The 22,524-nt window shown below is 43.6% G+C and overlaps 1 protein-coding gene and 1 long non-coding RNA gene across 4 annotated transcripts in view; one reads left to right on the forward strand and one right to left on the reverse strand.

Moving 5' to 3' along the window:
- The window catches only part of LOC149863741 (uncharacterized), a 31,420-nt gene extending 26,365 nt beyond the window's left edge, over nt 1-5,055 (forward strand). The window contains exon 2 of the long non-coding RNA XR_016442314.1: nt 4,217-5,055. This is a non-coding gene — a long non-coding RNA (uncharacterized LOC149863741). The remainder of the gene's footprint in view (nt 1-4,216) is intronic.
- CDC14A (cell division cycle 14A) overlaps nt 1-19,614 on the reverse strand; it is a 143,080-nt gene extending 123,466 nt beyond the window's left edge. Inside the window, exons 1-2 of one of the 3 annotated variants that reach the window (XM_090047084.1) lie at nt 19,097-19,614; nt 18,350-18,440 (exon numbers count right to left, since the gene is read on the reverse strand). In XM_090047084.1, coding sequence (XP_089903210.1) covers nt 18,350-18,440; nt 19,097-19,283 — 278 coding nt within the window. In that variant the 5' untranslated portion in view covers nt 19,284-19,614. The other 2 variants (XM_090047085.1, XM_090047086.1) reach the window with 2 other exon arrangements.
- Nucleotides 19,615-22,524: the final 2,910 nt, after the last annotated feature.

Genomic DNA, 22,524 nt, shown 5'->3' on the forward strand with positions numbered 1-22,524 from the left:
CTCCCTGTGATCACAGTATAACCCAAAATAAAGAAAAGCTGGCTCTGTCAGTTCTGATTCAACCACAATGCAAAGTTTGATTTCTTCCACAATTTGGTGCCATGACTCAGAGACACCTGGAGTGATCAGTTGAGGCACAGACATCCCTTCACTGAAGCCCTGGCGCCAAACCAAGGTAAGAGAGACCTTTTGAAATCTCTGTTGGGGCTTTTCAGTGAGAGGCTGTCTCTGTGTCTTCCTGATTCACTGCTTGAGGCTCACCCCATCCGAACTCTTTTTCTGCCGGAACTGTCAGACCCACTACGTAAGTAGTAACTGTGAGCAGAAAGAGTAAAGGTTAAAGACACTGTGTTGCTGTTGTCAGTGAAGTATTTCCTTGTGTGAATTGAGTTAAGTTCTGTAAAGAACTATGCGGTCTCTCCAAGGCCAGGAGTGGAAACCTTGTGCAGCTGCCCCGAAGACAACAGATTTGTTCTGTGCGCTCTTCGAAAGCAAGGGTGCAAGGTGGAAACTCTTAGAGTGTGATTGTTTTCCACGATAAACGTTGACCAAGGCTGAGACTAAAGAAATGCTCTTGAACCTCATGCCTCAACGCAGAAATTCCCTTGTATGAATTGAGAAATATGAGCCACTGACCAAGTCTGAGACTAAAGTTGGGTTCAGCCGCCCCAAGACTGTCCAGAAGGGCAGTTTTGAATGCAAGAGGGCCCAACTGGAACCTTGTGACCCTTTCCCCACCCTCATAAATGAGCCGTGTCTAACCATGAGCAACTGCATTGTGTGCTGTTATTGCAGTGGAGTCTTGTCTTTGGACATCAGCCACAGCATCTCTGTGCCACTAGCAAATCTCACAACCTGACCGGACACCCTGAATAACCCATTCCTGTATGAAAGACCTGCGTGAATGGAGTTTAAAGATATGGGGAGTGGAGAGTCTAAAGACATACCAGCTCTGCCAAAAGGGACTCCAGCATTGTAAATGTACACACACTATGGCCATAAAAGTTTCTAGACAAATGGAATTGGTATACCAGAGATGATTTTAGCCAGCAGTTTCCCCTGGAGGGAACATTTGATTTAAGTAAAATTGTTCATCTCCGCAGAGACCTTGAGTTAAGAAGTAGTAATATACCACAGATTCAGTGGGACACTTTTTTGATTAGTATAAAGCAGCTTCCAAAAGATGTCAAAAATCTCAAGTTCGGAGTCTTAAGGACTCCCAAGAGAAACTGAAATCTCAGATAAAAGAATTAAAACAGAAAAGTGCACCAAAAAGGGGCCGCCCCCATCGATAGTATCACCAGCACCAAAACAACTTTATCCACAAATAACTGAGAATGAATCTCCAGAAGATATAATTGATTTTCTTAATGTGCCACCCCCATATCAGTTCCAGGCACAACCTGAACCTAAAAAAAAGTCCAAAGTAACCAAATAGTTTCTTGGTGAGGTGGGCTAATCCTGCCGGAAGAACCTATCACTCAACAACCATACCTGCCCCCAGGGCATGCCCACATCCACCGGTGGCATAGCATCTGTCTCCTGAAGTCTCAACCCCCTCCTCTTGCTTAAGGTCTGGTACCCAGTATGGTCCAGCCCCTTCTTTAAAAATCTAAAAAGGCTCAGCTTATGCCTTTACGCCAACTTCCAGGGCAAGGTCCAAACAGGGAAACTACAATCACAGTCCCTGTCCCCTGGACCGCAGGAGATCTCCCAAACTTTGTTAAACAATTTCCCAATATCAGAGAGGAACCCCATAAATTTAAAGATGAATTAGAAACTGTAATGCATTGTTATGATCCAACATGGGCAAATTTGAACGAATTAATGAGAAGTGTTCTGCCCTCTGAAGTCTGCAACCACCTCATCGCACAGGTTACTTGGCCTACTCAAGACCCTGGAACTGGAGATCACTTAGCAGATGCCCGAAGACGCCTCCTTGAGGCTGTACTTAAAATTTGCCCCAGAAAAACTGACTGGGCCAAAATACATAACTGTAAACAAAATAAAGGAGAATCCCCAGCAGACTACATGGACCACCTGAAACTATTTGAAAGACATGCTGGTATTGAAAAGGCAGCTGAAACTGCCCCAGAAGTAGTTGCTTCCATTTTTTGTCCACAGACTTCTTTCTACAGTCCAGGAACAGTTGTGCACAATTGCTGTAGGTTGGCAGACTAAGCCACTTGCAGAACTAGTCACCACTGCAAATCATTGTACAACCTGCCAGGAAAAGAAAAAGGAATACACAGAAACTAAGCTAATGTCATTACAGTTACAGACTTTAGGCAGGGGCAGAAGCCAAGATTTCCATCAAGGACAGTTCAGAGGCAGGGGACGTGGTCGTGGGATAAGACGAGGAGGATTTCAGTCCCAAAATTATGACAGTTGTCACAACCAGGACACTGGAAGGCTCAATGTCCTCACCAGCCTGGCCAGCCGGGGATGATGTTCAACCCACCACCACCTCCTCTCACTCAATCCTCTGTCCCAAATCAGGGAGCCTCCTGTTAGGCCAGCCTGAGAAATAGTAACATCATCACAGCCCTGCTTCTCCCACTTCATCAAGATGATCCCTTCGTTTCCTGCGTGATAAATGACATCTCTACAAAATGTAGAGTAGACACTGGTGCAAGCCACTCTACTCTTCGAGCTGAAGAATTTTCCACAACTCCCCTCTCCTCTGCTGTTGTAAACACTATAGAAATTTCAAATCAAATAGTTCCTCATCCTGTTTCCCAACCATTACATGTTTCTCTTGGTCCTGTTTCTGATTAACATGCCTTTCTCCTCAGTCCTTGTTCTCCTGTTAATTTGTTAGGCAGAGATTTGCTTTGTGAACTCAGTTGTACTATCTATTGCTCTCCTAATGGTGTTTATTTAAATGTCCCCTGTAATAATGAGATAGCAGCACTTGCCATTTTAGCTAGTTCACCTCCTGAGCCCGAGTTCCCTGATCTTTCTGTTACAAGAAGAAACCATAAAAGCTGTCCCTCCATTTCTCTGGTCCCAGCATGCTAATGAAGTAGGACAAATCCACACAACCCAGCCTGTAAAAATTACATTAAACCCAGCTAAGCCTTTACCCAAAGTTGCTCAATACCCTTTACGTCCAAAAGTTGAAGAAGGGATATGCTCTGTTATAACTGCCCTTTTAAAACAAAGTATCATTGTCCCAACTAAGAGCCCTTGTAATACACCTATTCTTCCTGTAAAAAATTTAGAAAGAATACCTATGGCTTTGTACAAGACCTTTGTGCAGTAAATTCTGCAGTTTTACCCACTTTTCCTGTTGTATCAAATCCAGCTACTATCTTGTCCTGTATTGCTCCTAATGCTTGTTATTTTACTGTTGTTAGCTTGTGTTCTGCATTTTTTCTCTATTCCTATTCACCCTGATAGCCAGTTTCTCTTTGCATTTACCTATCAAGGACTTCAGTATACCTGGATGTGATTGCCCCAGGGCTATACTGAATCCCCTTCTCTTTTTTCTCAAATTCTGAAGAAAGATCTAGATGATATAATATTTAAAGAAAATTCTGTGCTTGTGCAATATGTTGATGATTTGCTCTTAGCATCTACCTCCCTTAAAGCCAGAAAAACAAAGGCGGCAGCACATCCCCCACCTTGGAGACTGTTTGTAAATTTACAATTAGATTTTATTCAAATGCAGAAATGTTGTTCTTATGAATATGTTCTTGTTATTGTATGTATGTTTTCTGGATGGGTAGAAGCCTACCCGTGTGCAAAAGCTGACACCATCACTGTAAGCAAAAAGTTGCTCAGAGACTTTATTCCAAGGTTTGGTATTCCTTTATCCCTAAACTCTGATAGAGGAACTCATTTTACTGGACAGATAATGAAAGAAGTCTGTAAAGTCCTGCAGATCCAACAGAACTTTCATTGCCCATACCGTCCACAGGCCTCAGGCCAAGCAGAACGCCAAAATGGCATTCTGAAAAATAAATTGGCCAAAATTTGTGCTGAGACTCACCTAAAATAGCCAGATGCACTTCCCATAGCCCTTATGAGTACGAGATCTACTGCCAACTGAAAGACTGGGCTTAGCCCACATGAAATTCTAATGGGAAGACCCATGAGGCTCCCTGCCTCGCCACCTGTTGCCTCCCACTTTTGTGATATACATTTACTTGATGATACCATTCTGGACTATTGTAAGGCACTAATGAAGTGTATTAAGGCTTTTCATTCACAGGTACAGGCAGCTCTCCCCAAAGAACCAGATGAGCCATCCCATTCTATCCTGCCTGGTGACTGGGTCCGTATAAAAGTCCATCAACAAAAGTCATCGCTGGAACCTCGCTGGAAAGGTACTCCTGACCACCAACACTGCAATAAAGTGTCAAGGACTCCAGACGTGGATCCACACTTCACACAGTAAGAAAACAATCAGCCTCGTTAGACCCAGAGTCTCCTCCATATCAATCTTGTAATCAGCCTCCAGACTAGTAGTAAGCCTAGCACCTGCCAGCAGGAAAGCTCAAGACCAGTAATGAGCCAAGCGCCTACTGGCAAAGAGGATTTGCCACTACAGAGAAAAGAAGATGTGCCCCAATGACGCCACTATGCCCTTCGGAACAGGAAAAAGGCCTCTACCTAGTTCCCGGTTCCTAAGGTGAAGTTGGTTAATCGTGATTTGGGTAGTTCTCAGTATTTCTTTTTGAGCCATCTTATATGAACTTGACTCATCGGTTATGAGAAACTCTGTAAACCAAACTACACTTCTGCACCAACAAAGAAGATCATTTCATGAAAATATGTTCTTGTCTTTAGTTAATCAAATTAGGATAGATTTAAGTGTCTCTTGTCATTAGATATGTAGTTATGTCCCTATCTATTCTACCAGACGAATACCCATGATACCGGTACCCTTGAATGCAACTCAGATGTTGGCCCCTTACTACTCAGATTTTCATGAAAACAAAACTTGGCAGAATGTAAGTTGCAATCAGTCTGACTATGTACAATTAGCATATGCCACCCCGGAAAAGTTCTGTTAGACTTGTAATAAATCTCGTGTTGCAGTAAGAGTCAGTAAGTGTGAAGTAGAATTTAAGATAAATGGTGCTTGGTTTTCTAATGGCTATAAATATCTAACACCAGCCATATCAGCCAATACCATTTCAACAAATGTTCCACAGGAAGGTAGCCCGGCAGCTTGTAGAGCAGTGTCCTGCTGGTAAGTCTGTTGGGGGTGGGGAGAGGGGAAAAGGGGTGTGCAGGAGGGAAGGGGTGTGTTTGGGGGGGGGTAGAAATCAAGGTCCCCATGGCAAGGGAGTGGGGGAGGGATGGGCTGCCCAGACAGGACAGTGAATGTGACTCCACGGGTTCAGGACAGAGCCATAGGCAGCTCATCCAGGGCATGTGGAAGGGGGAGGGGGCTCCCCACCACTGCATGCACCCCCAGGGAAGGCATGGGGGGGTAGGTACCCCCCTGGATTTCTGCATGGGGCAAGGGCAGGCAGCAGCAGCACTGGGAGGGGTGGCTACAGGGAATTTTGGGGTGGCTGCAGCCACCCAAGCCCCTCCGTACTGCTGCCCCTGCTCAGAGCAGTCTGCTCAGCCATTTTTTGCTTGGGAATGCCCAGAGCAGGGAGGGCTATAGCCATCCTGAAATTCCCCATAACCCCCTGCCTTGCTGCTGCCCACCCTGCGCAGCTGAGCCTGTTCTGCCCCCACCCACCCAAGTAGAACCTCAGCCCAGCCCCCTCACTGGGAAGAGGCTGATGCAGCCTCTGGCCCTGAGCCTGCAACAGGAAACTCGCCCTTGCCCCACATACAAAAGCCTTCCAAGTTATTCCTACATAAGCAAAGCTGAAAGGAATGAATGAGACCCTTTAAGTTCAGTGACGGTATTTTACGGTGGTTATCTATCGATCTGTCTTTGCCATAAAATGTGTGATGTTGTTATTTCAAGGACAGAAAAACAAAGGTACACCTTAAGTGATATTTAGTTCCTTCCTTTCATAACTGTTTGGCAATACCACATGAATACAGAGCATTTCTTAGATCACAGATAAATGATAGGGAAAAAGTGAATCAGTGTTACTTGTGTTTCAAGAATAATGCTAATTCCTCATTTGGTTATACAACACCCTCTGTGCAGTGTAAGCTAACCCATCGTGCTACTGATAAGCAAATACGACAGTGTGAAAGAGAGGAAAGACTGTACACTACTTCACATCACGTGTTCTTACATGTGCGATTCTGATTACTTTATTTACAACAGCCTAACACTAATAAGAAGTCTGAGAGCCAAGTGACAGACAAGTATTTTGAAACCCCTTCTACTGTGAAGTTGTGCGTGTAAAGTAGAAATAGAAAACTATTTCTTAGGTATTTTCTTAGGTCAGTGAACACTGACTATAAAAGCCAGGTCCTTAAGTCTGTTTATATTTTCTAAACACAACATAACTGAAGTTTAATTTCCTCCTGTTCCACCACACATTTAAAGCATGTCTCAATAAAACTGTGGCATCAGTTGACAGTGTTGCTTTTAAACTTGGTGTTAAAAAGAGTTTCCTTTTGCTAATGTACTGACATTTCTTTATTCTTAAAAAAGGATTATAGATGAGAGAAACAGCTCTCTCACCCTTGGCACAGATACTAGTCTAGTGAAGTTTGTGACTTATTCAGATAATTTAAAAAAATTGATCCTACGAGACAATCGTTTCCAAATTCTGTTCTCTATAATACTTGCTATAACACTTAGAAAACTAGACAGATGGCATTTGCTCTTCTTTTCAATGGCTTCTACGTGTCCTATTTCTTATTACAAAAAGGTACTTATGTCACCTGTTTTTATGGGCCCTTAAGACAAAAAAGAATCTTAGCCACTTCTAAGCTAGAAAGGAGAGCAGCCATTCATGGGGAGAGCTGACCACTTATTGGGAAAACAGGCAATGGGAAATAAGATGAGCAAAAGGTAGAAAGAATGAGGACTGCAACAAGGGGTTGAAGAATGCAACACACTTAGGGCCAGATTCTGTTCCACTTATTAAATACAATCCCATTCCACCCTGATCAAGTCTCTAAAAAACTATTTATACAAAAGGTGGATGGGCCCTCCTCCTCATTGCTATTTTGGAACCCAAGGGACACATGGTATATTTACTTTGGTAATGAAATATGGATTTTCAGGTACGAGAACTACACATAGTTGCCTAAAGACCACTGAAAATGCCCCATACATGGAATAGGGTCTGGCCTTTAACATACAACTACTCAGTTTCTGACTACTTATCAATTTTTTTTACAAAAATGTTTGAAATAAAGATATAAAAAATATATATATATATTGTAGCTGAAAGCCAAGGTGTTTCACTTCAGAAATACCAACATGTGCCTCAAAAGAACTGTACTCCTACTCTCTTCGTAGACTGGGTTCCTATTCTTTGAGCAGCAGTGATGGACACCATAGGAGCTATTCACTATATAGCATCATACCAATATGTACTGGATCTTCCCAAATGGGCCAGAGCAGAGTGTCAAATGTGGCCTACCAGCCAGAGCCAACCCATCAGAAGTTGGGGGCAGAGCTAAGGGCATGGCTTGCTAAAGAGTTCAGGGCCCCTAGGCCTTGATGGACATGGCTAGTGGTGGCAAAAAACAGGGCAGGGGGGGCAAGCGTACTGACCCTACAGACCCAGCCGAGGACGAGTTTGACATCCTTGAATAAGAAAGCAGGATTAGATGCAAATGAACTCCTCCTGTGAAGGGCTAACATGACAACTGAACAGAAGTTTCAGCATTTGGCATGGGCTTTTCCTCAATAAAAAGTTATATTTTGTTAAAGGCCCTAATTATCTCATTGAAAAGTCAGTTAATTGGAAGTCACCATTCACCAATATTTTGCCACACAATTAACCAATGTATTTTCCATTGTGAGATTACCTGATCAGAAGTAGAAGAGAGAAGTCCGCTACAGCCTGAATTAAGAGAAGGTAGATGTTACAGAAAGCCATTTGAACACACCAAAACTAGGGGTAAGATAATGAAATGAAGAGCCTCTGCATATCTAAACCATTTGAAATTTGATTTCTGTTGGCAGAGTGAACATACACCGTCTCCATATTAAAGAACATAAAACAACCTAACTCCTATTCCTAGTACCCTTGGATTGTCAATCCAAAAGTCAGGCCAAGAAAGGACTTCAGGATGAAATTTAGAGTGGGTATCAGGAAGAACCTTTTAACTATGAGGATGATTAAGCTTGGGCTTCTTCAGGCAGTCCATTCCTTCCAAATTGGAACTGTGCATATTTGGGGTTCCATTTATAAGTTTTGGTTAATATATCAAATAGCTGGAGTTACTACTGTTATTAATCTGGCTCGTTTTATTCTATTTTTAAAAATGGCATTAGTCATACAGAATTGTTGCCAAGATACAGTTTATTAAGCAAGTCTTAGTCTTCATTTCAAGATATCTAAGAATTAATTTCTGAAACAGACTTTGCACTTCAAGACTCTGTCTAACAAACCTATGCAGATAGAAGAATGCAGTAAGTTTTTATACCCTGGTGAATATACTACTTGGGTAAGTTTTGCATTGCCATTCCACAGCAAGAACTCATTAATCAAATGACTATTAACTGCAACTCGTAGCAGGAAGGAGGGCAACATTCTTATTTCGCAGACTAGTCAAAGGCTGATGGCAAGTCAGTGGATTCAGAAATATTGCTACCATACCAGATGTATGGCAAGTGAGTCTACTACAATCAAGCATCTCCAATTTCAAAGTGACTAAAAACAGTTTTCTGTGCTAAAGCACATGGCAGGAATCTATTCCTAACTCAATCCTAACAATGCTGCCATCTTCAAGAGCTGCAGAAAACTACTGCATCTTCTGATATCTTGCTTCAAGTTTGTAGGGACCAGCAATCGGCTAGGGCAGAAATTACCACTTCCTTATTGTCTTCTATATTATACACACTAGAATTAGGAGGTGATTTTATTACCTCCTAAAAAGGGCTTACTATCCTGATGATTATGACATTTCCACATTCAAGTGGTACAAAAAGCCAAGGACAGGAGTGGATCCAGACAGGGTGCATTGGTGTAGTTGCACTGGGGATGTAAAAGGTTAAACAGTTAAAAATTAATGATAGTTATACCATTTAACTTTTACTGTTTACCTCCAAGCTCCATGCTGCCTGCTGTTGAGAGAGTGGCTCCAGCAGGGGGTGCCCAGGAAGCTATGTGGATCTGGGCTGCAACATTATGCAGATGCTGTGGCAGGGAGGTAACTAGCTGTTACCTGGGGGAGCAGAGTCAGGCAAAGCTGTGCAGCGGAGCCAAAAGGGCTTAAACAGGAGTGAGTGCAGCAGCAGGGCTGCCATCAGGTGCCATAGGGGAGGGCTGCATGGAGCTAGGCACACCCTACCTCTCCCATAGCACCCCAGAGGGGCTCCCACCTGGAGGACCCATACTTACAGGACATTAAGCAGGTAATTTTTTTAAATGATATTCACATCCCTAAATTGCACCCCACCCCTTTCACCCTTGGGAGTTCTGGTTTTGGATGCACAGCAAACTCACTGGCCAGACAGTGAGCTCACCACCACGTTCTGTTCCTCTCTGCCACCTCTCCTTCCAATTTTCCTTTCAGCATCCTGGATCCACTACTGGCCAAGTGTCTAGTTCAATTCATACCTTATCTTAAATTATATGTAAAAAATCAATAAGAAGAATCCCTTTTCCCACTTCCTAATAGCTAGAAAACTCTGTCCCATCTTCTCAGAAGAATATGGCCACAGCAATCACAGCATTTGCCATCTCCAGTAATCTCTGGATTACTCTTCCCTGTGTCCCCAAGCACTACCAGGAGTGACTAGAAATAACGGTCACAAGCTGGCAGAGGGTAAATTCAGATTAGACATCAGGAGGCGCTACTTCACTGTCAGGGTGGCTGGGTTTGGAACCAAGTTCCAAGTGAAGTGGTGCTGGCTCCTACCCTGGGGGTCTTTAAGATGAGGCTTCACAATCACCTTGCTGGGGTCGTTTGACCCCAGTACTCTTTCTTGCCATGGCAGGGGGTTGGACTTGATGATCTGCTCAGGTCCCTTCCGACCCTACTAACTATGAAACTACAATTTCCTATACACTGAAACTGGATGTGGGTGCAATCCAGAGACTCCAGTTTATGCAAATAAGAATAAGCTGCCACAAGCCCTGGACCTCAATTCCTCTGGAAGTTCCCAATCCTCTTCAAGACCTTTGTTCTTATCTTCAAATCTGTAAGTGATTAGTGACTCAGCTACACCTCTATTCATGACCTGCCAAAAGATATACTGCTGGGATAATGCATCTGTGTTGGAAATAAAGCTTTCAATAAAAGGGGTTCAGTTACAGAACAACCTCATTATATTTCATCATAAAATAAAAAAATCCACATCAACCAACTTCAAAACATGTGAAAGATGCCTCTCTTTCATAGAAATCCGCTACAAAACTTTACATACAAATCTAGGAACAGCTATTTACTGGATCAGACCATAGGTCCATCATGCCCAGTCTCCTGCATCTCACAGAGACAGAGAGTAGATGCTGAAAGAAAGAGTGAACAGGGAATGACCAAGGTTCTTTTTCCCCTCTCACTGATCCTATAAATGGTCCAAGGGTTCAGTACAACTATTAGATGCAGGAGGAAGAAAACTGGAGGGCTAGGGAGTGGGTGGCTGGCATCCAATAGGCATCAAAAGGATTCTGACTGTACTTCTTCCAAGCAGCATATGATAAGACACGAGTAGTGACATACCAAAGAAGACTGAATTTGAAAAATTAAAGATTGTACTCTCCGAACCAAATATAAACCAAAACAGATCTCTTGTAGTTGAAGTGAAGAAAGGAAAATAAACATAACATACCATTTTTAATCTGGTCACTGGATTAAACTAGTATTTGAAGAGAGTTTTGAACTTAATAGTCCCATGTTTGATCATAATTTGCTAAAATTCCCTTTTTACCTATAATAGCTACGGGCCATCTAAAAAGGGAATACTTTTTAAAAGTTACTTCAGAAGGTTTAAAGGGATTTTTTTGTATTCTACTGCATGGCAACACTGGTCAACTGATATCCAAACACCATCAGATGCTGCTGAAATAAACAAAGAATTCCCTGTTCTGTGTATGACGTGGAGCCGTTTTGTGCAACAAGACTAGTGTTAAATTCTCCTTAATTCACAGCCATTACAAATTCAGAAATTCCTGCATAACTATTACTACTGAGTCTCTACACTTAACTATGGTGACATTTCATCATGTGAAATAAGCAAGTTTAGCACTGCCATTTTTTTTCCAGGAGGTAAACTGCTTGTTTGAAAGCTTGCAAGTAGTAAAGGGGATATTTCATACAAACAGAGCTCTAGGCAGCACCAATTAAACCTCATTACAAGCTAAACATTCACTGCTTCCCAATCTCAAAAACACAGGTTAAGTTACACTGCATTGAGGTTACTAAACTGCTGTGTTGGATGAAAGTAAGTTAACCTGGAGCCCACCCATGAACAGCTCTTACTTCATATGTTCCAGTGTCACACAAATGATTTCTGAAGCTATTCAGAGTCTCTTGGCACTTTATCTGTCATTGTCAGTCCACACATTTCTACCAGGATAAATGGCTGATTAAGGTATAACAACTTATGAAGTGTATCCATGTGCCTCATTACTTAAGCATTAAACTTTTTCAAGAAAACTACTTCAAAACTACCCAAATTGAATACAGATACCAACAAGCATCTGGTCCAAAAAGTAAAAATCCTTGTGTGTGTTAACCAGTCAAGGGCAGGATGCCCAACCCATATCTGTTTGTTAAAAACTGAAGAACAAAAGCCACTATTCTTTTTGAAGAGAAAGCGATTTCTCAGTGCCAAACTCATTAAATCAAGGTCTATCCAAGACAGCCTCGTCTATCTGCCAAATGACAATCTTCTGCAAGTTAGGGTATTTTTTACTTGCTCCACTATCATTTCCACCTTTAAGATAATATCCCTTTATCAGGTTAAGTACCCCTCAAGTACACATTTAAGTCAATTTATGGACAGAAGGACACACTTGTAACCTTCACTAGGCCAAAATCAGAGGTTTTGGTTTGGTTTGGTTTGGTTTTTTTGGGTTTTACCTAATGCAGTCACAGTTGGATAATTCCATTCACTTCTCCCCTCTTCTTTTGACAATGATGTTGGCAAGAGAACAAAGGCCAAACTTCATACAAGCTCTTATTCTTATTCCCTGGCATGATACATTCTGAGGCTAAATTATAATGCATTTAGGCAGAACACTGGCAGTTACTGTAAATGAGATTTGGGACAGCTAGTAGGCAAGCGTTAAATAGAGGCAAGTGTTTCGTTCAGATATCCAGTGCAGAGTATGTAGTACCCAGTTCTCACACAGAGGCATCAATTGCACAAGTATAGCATGTTCAATGGTGAGAGGCCATGTTTAAAAACCCAAGTAAACCAAAATCCAAGCCAAGGAGTTTTGGGGCAGAAACCCACCTCTAACCATAGATGGAGCATACTATTCATGTATATTCCATCAGCTTCTAAAAAGCAGTGCTTTGAAGAAAAGAACCAAGGGAGAGAATGGATCCTAAATAATGACTGGAGAATATGATCTTGATAACTATGAAACTGACAATTCTCTGTCCAAATATCCTGGATTTAACAACTGAAATAAAAATAGCGTATTCATTGGAGTGGTGAGGTCATTAAGAACTCAGAAAACCCTGTTAAACTTGACTTAAAAAGATGTATAACTCTGTAAAGACCCCAAAGTCAGGCTATATTCATATACAAGAAAGTATGAGCCAGTCAGTGGGATGATACATTTATAACTTTAAGAGGAAAAATCCACAGTCTTACTAACATGATTAGTTTCATAGCCCCCAGCTGCTGAGGACACGACACCTATACATGCAAACATTATGGGTCACAGATGGACACCCCAAGAAATCTTCTGTATCTAACAACCACCACCGCAATCAAGCTGAGGTATTCAAAACCACTTATCTGGCTTAAATGAGCACAGCTGGGTGTTCTGAATTAGTCAGTTCCAGAAGACAATTCCTCAGCCCCACAGCGATATAGAGTTCATTTTGAGATCTTTACACTGCACCAAAGAACATATGAATTTTCCTACATGTTTCTGGGGAGGACAAGAGAGACTTATTGAGAAAAAAGAAACAAAGAGGATTCAAGGGGGTTTGGTAGTCCCTAGAGATCTGAACAGAGAGCAGGACTTACTACGTGTTTGTACTGTGTAGCAAAATGTAAGAAAGATATTCCCTTCCCCAAAAAGCTTACAATCTAAATAGAAAAACCTTTATTAGAAACAGCACCTAATCAAGACTCAAGAGAGTTGCATACTATTCTTGGCTTAACCACCAGCCTACAAGATTTAGAAAGACACATGAATAAAACATGTATGGTGACCTAGTAACTGCTTTCTTCACTTCCCTACAGAAAACCCAATTTTAGGGGGTTCAGGGTGGAAAATTACCGTTAAGCTTTCTCTAATCTCTTCTACAGTATAAATTGTAACTGCACAATAACAAACTTCAAGGCAAAGCTTTTAGCATTAGCTATTTGGAAGCAAGTCAGCTACCAGCAATTGCTACACACAGTGTACACTTTAAAAATGTATATGCTACCATCACTTCATTTTTATTTAGCTACTGACTTTACATCACTATTTTGTGTTGGATAAAAGCTACTATTCTTACACCATTCTTTTAAGAAATATTGTCTCTGGGCTCTCCATAGTGACTGCATTGCTAGATCTACATTAAAATGGTCAGTGGATATTGGTAGACAAAGAATTGCTCATTACTAATGCAAAGTCTTTCTAAAACATTAGAAAGGCTAGCTAATTGATCCATTTGGCTAGATAAATTTGTTTCTATTTTTAAAATAACCTCTGAACTCCATAGGCAGATTAACCCATTATAGAAGAAGTGATTTAGGCCGAGTTAGCAGATCATCAGCAATGCAGAGCCAAACTTGGAAAGGCTAAAGTAAGGTCTGGTACTGTTAAAACCTTAGTGCTTTAATTGAGGGGAGAAAGGACAGAATGTGAGAAAGGAAAAGCAAACAAGAAAAACCTTCCAAGCAGTGCACATAGTTTCGTAGCCCAAAATATTAGAGGCATTGTACTTTTTCTTCAAAATAAGGAAGGGAAGAGAATCTGAGCATTGTGATAGTTCATTCTCATAACAATGGATGAACCAAAGGACATGCTATTTAAGCTTCCTAGTTTTTTCCAATTCATTTTAGATTAATATTCTAAGTGTGTCCTGAATATAATGAAATAATGGGGTCTGTCTAATAGAGAAGTGGCACACAGATAAACCTTCCATATGGTAATTTAATTGGAGCAATATCCTCTTTTTTTTCTTTTTTTTTTTCTTTTTAGGTAGCAGGTTAAAATCTTGTATGCATTTTTTTTGGAAGGCAGTATAAGAACTGACTTGTATATACATGGATCACGTGGTGTTAAAGTTATTTTTTGAAAAAGATGGGATCAAATACTGCTGTGAATTAATAAGCAGGCTGTCATCAACCTAAACATCTGGCTAGAAAGCTTCCTGACCATCAGAACCCCACTTGCAATAAATAATAATAGAAAGGTTGGCAGTTAAAACTTAAGATGTAAAAAAAGCTCTTTAGGATAGAAGGGAGGGAGATGCATACAAAATCTTAAGTTGCAAGCAGAAATTGAACTTGAAACCAATAAAGACCATCTACACTCCCTAAAACGAGTTATCAAAGCCAAGCCTACATTAGAAGAGGTCTTTCTGTCAAGAAATCCTTCACTTTAAGAGGAAAGTGCTCTTTTCCTACTAAATTTAGACTGCTTAAAAAAAGCAAGATAAATTATACCAGCATAGCCTCTCTATGCATCTATGTTTAGTGTTTTTTGCTGTAATTTCTATCTAACATTGCAAATACAACAAACAGCCTTAAGCATAAGTATGACTAAGTAACCTGGCCAGCATATGCTGTACTATATGCATGCACTGGCCTACTGAAATCATGATTTTGTGGATTTCGCAGAAATTAATTGCTGGCATTACCTGCAAAAAACAGGCAATGTCTGTAAAATCCAAAAAATCATTTACTGAAAATAAAATGCTGGTTCCTCAAAAGGGAGCCAGAAGTCTTCACAGCATTTTGGCCTGACTGCACAACTCACTGGAGGAGGCCAAGGAGGAGGGATTGCCTACCCAAAGGGCAGCCTAAGACAGCTCTCACCCATTCCCCTCACCACCAATTAGTTGAGAGGGCTGCCTGTCATGTAGCCTCATCCCCCTTCACCAATTGGTGCCAAGGGGCAGAACCACACAATGGACAGCCCTTGCAGCCAATCAGTGGCAAGGAGTAGGGATTGGGACCCCCCCCCCCCAGCCAGAGTCATTGGGGGGAGGGTCAGGAGTCCTGCCACAATCAGCCCAGAAAACTGGCAGCCAGCTCCGCAATCTCCCTGTGAAACTGGCCAGATGCCTCCTCAACTTAGGTAGACCCTTAACTATATCTAATGTCCAAGTAGGCTGCTCAACCAAATTATGTTGCAGTGACTCAGTACGTTTCATTGGTCTTTGCTCATGGCCCACATCTATAAAATTAAAAAAAGACTTTTCAAACCTATTTTAAGATGTTGCCAAGAGTGCTTTAGGTGTTATTTTACCAAACATTCTTAGCCAGGGATCCACAGATCTCTCTCATTGCGCATCCTTCTAATATCCTCTACTGGGGGATACCCTACAGAAATGATGAATTAGTATTTAGCTCTGACATCTTTTTATAACACTTATCACTATATATATTTGGATTAGGACAAGGTACACAATCTTCAGTAGGGACACGGAAAAAATGTACTCTCTCTATATTATTACCACGAGAGCTCACAATACCACTTGTCCAGCAAAACTAGTTTTTAAAACAGTAAAAGAACTTAGGCGAGATCACTCAAATATAGCACTGAGCAGAACACAACCACACATATGCGATGTCATGATTTTCAGGCTCATCATTATTCAGTCAGCAATATCAAAGGCACCTGAAAGAACTAAAATAATTAGCATGTACACCTAATCCATGCAAGCAACAAATACAACAAGCAGTACAGTCTCTGCATCATACTGAGGCCTACACCAAGATCAGACCAACACAAGAAGAAACTCATAGATCCCATGTACTGCAGGCACTGGTCAAGCAGGTTTCTCAAGCCCCTAGACAGAACAGAAATTGGCAAGATTAATTCTAGGAGAAGATCTGTCAAGCCAGGGCCTTAAAAACAAAAAAACAAAGCTTCTTCTAAAGTTAGCCAATACCTTGCCTCCCCATCATGAGGACATTAGATCCAGAGCTCTTGTGTTTAGTTTAGTTGTTTATCTAATGGTATGTCTATACCATGTCCTCACCATTCTTCTGAAGAGAACCTCTCTCAAGTACATACTACCCACACACTCTCACATGCCAAACCCCAAAATACAGCAGCAGGGAAGCAACCAGAGGCAGAGAGCTAGCAATAGGCCCAGGGCCCCAGCTCTTAAGACACTACTTGACATCTGGCATATGAAAGCAGGAGCAAGTAGGCAGGGTTTGCTTGAAAGGGAGCCATCCATGAAACCTTACCTCCCCCACCACACCGCCCCAGGAATAGCTGGATACAATGTAGACATACCCAACTCTCTGTAGCCTGAAGTTCCTCAAGAACCTTCAAAACCTCAGCCAACCTGAATCTGCCTGAGTGCAAGATGTCCAGTGGACCCTTCCTTACATGGTATTACATCTGCAGCCAGAAAAGTAAAAACCTCTTCACCAGCAAGAATTATTTTTATCTGAGCCGACAATGCAGATTTACCAGGCTGTCAGCCACCAAAAGCAGTTTTATCAATTGTGAACATAAGCTAAGAAGCAAGCTAGGAAAGTACAGCCACTAGATTATGTAAACAAGCCCTTCGCCAACCCCCCCAGCAGAGCTCTATAATATGCATTTCATCTTTAAAGACCATGCTTGACCAAACAGTTTATACAAATGCAATTTAGGGTCAGAATTAATTATAAAGAGTCAGGTCCAATATTTTATTTAAGCATTTAGGGGACTTAAATATTTAATGTTCCAAACAACCAGGTTAAGCAGCAGCAAGTACATGAAGTTTAAGATTATCCTCTAAATTTCAGATCCTTTTTCTTCTTGCCTCTACCCTTGTCCCCATATGCTGCCCAAGCATATCTATAGCAGGGATTGAGTGATCCATTCTATGATCCCTAATCTACCAGCGAAGCATGGAGAATATAGCCTGCCTCTAAGTATTTAATATAGTTTTATACTCTTTAGTCATAGGGGTACAGCCTCACATTGTTGCCAGCAGTTAAATCCCTTATCTCTGAGTTCAGATCACACAAAATAGGTAACAGGGTAACAACACAGGGCTCTTGATTTAGTAACAATAATGAAGACTGCAATAAGTTTAGAAGAGAAAATGCATACTCCCATCTAAAAGCATTTTGTTACCAGCAGAAGCAACAACTATGAACCCGTTTCTTTAAATACAGCAATCGCTCGGAGTTTATCAGTTTATTTACTTTGTGTCCTTGACACCACTTTGTGTACAGTCCCTTTCAATTGCTGACCCTAAGCGTTCTATCGGTTTCCCTAGAGTGTGTGCTGATCTACAGAATCTTAGAAAATTAGAGTTGGAAGGGACCTCAGGAGGTCATTTAGTAAAGTCTAAGCACCTGCTCAAAGCAAGACCATCCCCAAATATATGATCCCAACCAAGGCTTTGCCTAGCCAGGTCTTAAAAACCTCTAAGGACAGACATTACACAACCTCTGTGAGTAGCTTGTCCCAGAGAAAAGGCTGCTGGAAAGCTCCAAAGAAAACTAGTAGGAAATTACTTTTAATTGTTCCTTCAACTGCAAGATGTAGCTTTTGCAAGGGCACCCACAGTTTTCATCGAAGCTTTACTCTCATCATCAAAAAAGCAGCAAAGAAAGTTAGCACCACTCAGTACTTTCCTGCCTACAAAAGGAGACTGGCAGGGGCAAGAATAAACACAAAGAAAACTGAAAAGGAAAAAAAAGTGAAGGTTCCTTTTTAAAGACCTGAATTAATACAGCTATCATGCATTCATAAAACAACTCAGGAGCATACCCTCACCCCAACTCCACTACAGCTCAAATACTTTGAGGGGAAGGCAAACAGCACAGCTCCTACATTAGATGGGGGGTTTATTACGCTCCACACTGAAGGGCTTCAAACCCCATGAGAAAAACAAAAGCGAAGCAGGAGTTGGCAGGAGCCAGGGAGGGTGGACGAACACTTACTTCTCATAGACCAGCTCCTCGTCTGTAGAGAAATAGTGTGTGTTGACGGTGCTTTTGGGTTTATTGCGTAGAGTAGCAAAATATAAGCGGTCTGCAAGAGAGAGGTAGGCAGCAGCGTCAGAGCTGGTCAGTGGAGTCCGAGAGACCCACTCCCCAGCGTCCCCCTTCCCAGCCCCTTCATGCCCCCAGCCACCCCCTTCCTCAGCCCGGGGCCAGAGCAGCAACAGGTACGGACCCGATCCCCGCGGACGCGGACCCGGCACAGCCCCAGCCCCAGCCCCCTCGCACCCTTGAGGAACTCGGAGGCTCCCAGGAGTAACTCCGCGGTGCCCGGCGCCGGCTCCATCTTAAAGAGGGCGCGCAGCGGCGAGGCGCGGGGCGGCCCCGCGTTCATGGTGCCCCGCGGCGGTGGCTCCGGCAAGGCCGAGGCGGGGCGGGCTCCGGAAGCAGAAGCGCCCCAGGACCTGGCGCCAGAAGCCGGCCGCCCGCATGGGACTCGGCTGCAGCAGGGACGGGACGGGACGAGACAGAGCGAGAAGCGGGCGCCCGGCTCCGGCACTAGGCGAGTCCGCGCTGCCCCCGCCCAGGAAACGCCCCCGCGCTCTGCAAGAGGCCGCGGCCGATTCCCTGGCGCTCGCGGCGCGGTAGCAACCGTGTTACCACGGCTTTGTTACACCGGCCCCGCCCCGCCTGCGCCACAGCCCCGGGGCAGCCCGGTCCCGCGCCCCCTGGCGGCACCTCCCGGACCCGGGAGCCAGGCGGAGCTCCTCCGGCGGGGGTAGCAGGAGAGGCCACCGGCCCCAGGAAGGGACCTTCCCGTCACAGGGTACGAAGCATCCCGCCACGGCCGGCGGGGGCAGGCCGCCCTTTGGCTAACGGACAGCAAGCTCCACCAATCGAAAGCCGCGCTCCCAGCCAACAGGCGCTGTCCCATTCCCTGCAGGGTGGGGGTAGTGTTGCTTGCGGAACTCGTGCTTCGGGGGGGAGCAGCGCTCGCTGCCCTGCGTGACCACCCCCCGGCTCGGGGTTAGTCCTGACGTCTGTTCTCCATGAAGCTTCCTCCGGCCCCGCGCTCCCCTTTCGGAGCTCGCCTAGCGCGGTGCCGAAGCCGCGCGGCCTCGCTGAGGTCTTGTTAGTGTCCGGCTGGGACTTGAGGTATGAGGCAGCTGGGAAAGTTGCAAGCCTTCATGAGCTGGAAAGCGCGGAGCTCAGGCCTCAGCTGTGGTTAACAAGCGTTGCGTACCTTCAGGCCCCCGCCGGCTGCCGACTTGGGTTGTTGTGTTTTTCCTTCTTGTTCAAACGGAGTTCGCTACTGCGCGACCTAGGCTTAGCAGAAGAGGGGTCCCCCTGGCAGCTCTTCAGCCTTATAGCAAACAGTGAAGGCATTAGATAGATTTGCCCTTGTTTTTCCTCCACCTGCCAGAAGCAGGAACAGCTGCAGGGAGCAGCCTTCCCTGCCCAGCAAGGACCCATCCTGATTTCCAAATAAAAAGGTGGGAAGGTGTTGTCAGAGATGGCACAGGGGCAGGGGTGCACTTGCAGCCCCCTTTGATTCCTGCTCCACCCAAAAATTAAATCCACACCTGGCAGTGGCAGCAGCATTTCTTAGCAGTGTGGGCCCCAGGGCAAATCAGTTGGGGGAGAGGGGTATTTATTACAATCATCCCCATCTCTTCTAAACTCTCCATTCCACAGGTGTTAATGATTTTCTCTCCTTTCTAATGCTCTCGATCTTCCACCAGTCAGGCTGTCCTTCCTTCTACAATTCTGCTGTCTCTTAGCTGCACAAGCTCCTGTTTCACAGTCCTGCAGATTGAAGCAAAAAACAATTACTGGAGTTGGTTAAAAACAAACTGAATAATATAGGTCCCTAGCATATTAGGAAAAGTACTAATATCTTTTAGAACTGGAGACAAATATCTTATTCTTCAGCAATCCCTCGCAATCAAGGATGATTGTCTTCCATGATTATCTTACCTATGTGTCTGAAGATAACTGATGAGGCCTATTCAGGATTGAAAGACTCTACTGCAGCTCAGATATATGTTTATTTGGTCCTCAACATACTGTTTCTGCCACTCCTGCGTTTCCATCGTGTGGTAGTGTGAGGTTTCAAAGTACTGAGATCCCTGCAGCAGACTTTCTCCATTTGGGGTGTTCCTGGGTGATAGTCTCCTGTGAGTTGATATCAACATTGGTTTTTTTTAAACTGACCTTGAGGACATCCCTGAAGCACTTTCTCTACCTCCCCTCTTCCTCCCCCACTTCCTCCTTGAGCGTACATCATGGCCGAGCTGGGAGAATAAAACTTGATTTGGGAGTCTGGAGTCAGACATCTGGATGACATGGCCAGCCCAATGTTGTTGTTGCCAGATGATCTTTGCCTCAGTAGTCATGTTTACTTGCAGGAGGATGCTAACTCTCTTCCCGCTGGATTCGGAGGATCTTGCACAGGCAGCGTTGATGGTACTTGTCCAACAACTTTAGATGTCTCCTGCACATTGTGCGTGTCTCAGCTCCATACAGCAAGGTGGGGATCACAACTGCTCATGAGCTTGGTTTCTGAGCTGATCAAACACCCATTTATTCAGGCATCCAAAGGCTGCACTTGCACATTTGTGGCAATGTTGGATTTCTTTGTCGATGTCAGCCTTTGTGTGAAATGATTTCCAAAGTACTGGAAATAGTATTCTCCAGAGTCTCATCATGGATCAAGTGTCAGTCCCATTTTCTTGTATGCCTTGGTAAAGACACTGACTATTGCCTGAAGGTCTGTTTCCAAGTGAGTGCACACTACAAATCATAAGCATACTGGAACCCAGTGTTTGTTGTCAGGGTGGTCTTGGTTTTGGCTTGGAGCCAGCTGAGGTTAAACAGTTTATAATCCATTCAGTAGTTTAGCTCCACTCTGACTGGAAGCTTGTTGGTGGTCAGATGTAACATCACAGCAAGGAATACTGAGAAGACTGTTGGAGTGATGATGCAGCCTTGCTTAACTCCCATTTTAACCTCAAAGGGATCTGTGATAGATCCATTACTGAGAATCACCACTCACATACAGTCATGGAGCAGGCAGAGAATGGTGACAAATTTCGGTGGCCAGCTACAAGAGAAAAATATATGCGTTAGAATCATAGAAAATTAGGATTGGAAGGGACCTAAGGAGGTAATCTAGTTCAACTCCCTGCTCAAATCATCCCCAACAAGATCATCCCAGCCAAAGCTTTGTCTAGCCAGGTCTTAAAAAACCTCCAACAATGGAGAGTCTACCAGCTCTCTGGGTAACCTGTTCCAGTGTTTTACTACCTTCCTAGTGAGAAAATTCTTCCTAATATCTAAACTTCCCTTGCTGCAACTTAAGACCACTGTTCCTTGTTCTGTCATCTGCCACCACTGAGAACAGTCCAGCTCCATCCTCATTTGAACCCCACTTCAGGTAGTTAAAGGCTGCTCTTAAATCCCCTCTCAGCCTTCTCTGAACTAAATAAGCTTAGTCCCCTAGCCTTTCCTCTTAAGTCATGTGCCACAGCCCCCTCACCATTTTTGTTGTCCTCTGCTCTACTCTCTCCAATTTGTCCACATTCTTTCTGTAATAAGGGCCCAAAACTGAACACAATATTCCAGATGTGACCTCACCAGTGCTGAGTAGAGGGGAATAATCAGTTACCTTGACCTGCTGGCAACACACCTACCAATGCAGCCCAGTATGTCATTAGCCTTCTTGGTAACAAGGGCATGCTGTTGACTCATATTCAGCTTATTCTTCACTCTAATCCCCAGGTCCTTTGCACAGCTGCTGCCCAGCCAGTCAGCCCCCATCCTGTACTGGTGCATGGGATTATTCTGTCCTAAGGGCAGGGCTTTGCACTTGTCCTTTTTAAACCTCATGAGATTCTTTTTGGTCCAATCATTCAATTTGTCTAGGTCACTCTGAACCCTAGCCCTACCCTGTAGTATATCTACTACTCCCCACAGCGTGGTGCCATCTGCAAACTTGCCAAGGGTGCACTCTATGCCATCTTCTAGGTTGCTGATGACAACACTGAACAATACTAGCCCCAGGACCGACCCCTGGGGCACTCCACTTGATACTGCCTGCCAACTAGACATTGAGGCATTGATTACTACTCTCTGAGCCTGATGCTTTAGCCAGTTTTCTATCCACCTTACAGTTC

Source organism: Crocodylus siamensis, chromosome 5 (genome assembly GCF_052110815.1).
Source record: "Crocodylus siamensis isolate JL-2025a chromosome 5, ASM5211081v1, whole genome shotgun sequence".
Taxonomy (NCBI): Eukaryota; Metazoa; Chordata; order Crocodylia; family Crocodylidae; genus Crocodylus; species Crocodylus siamensis.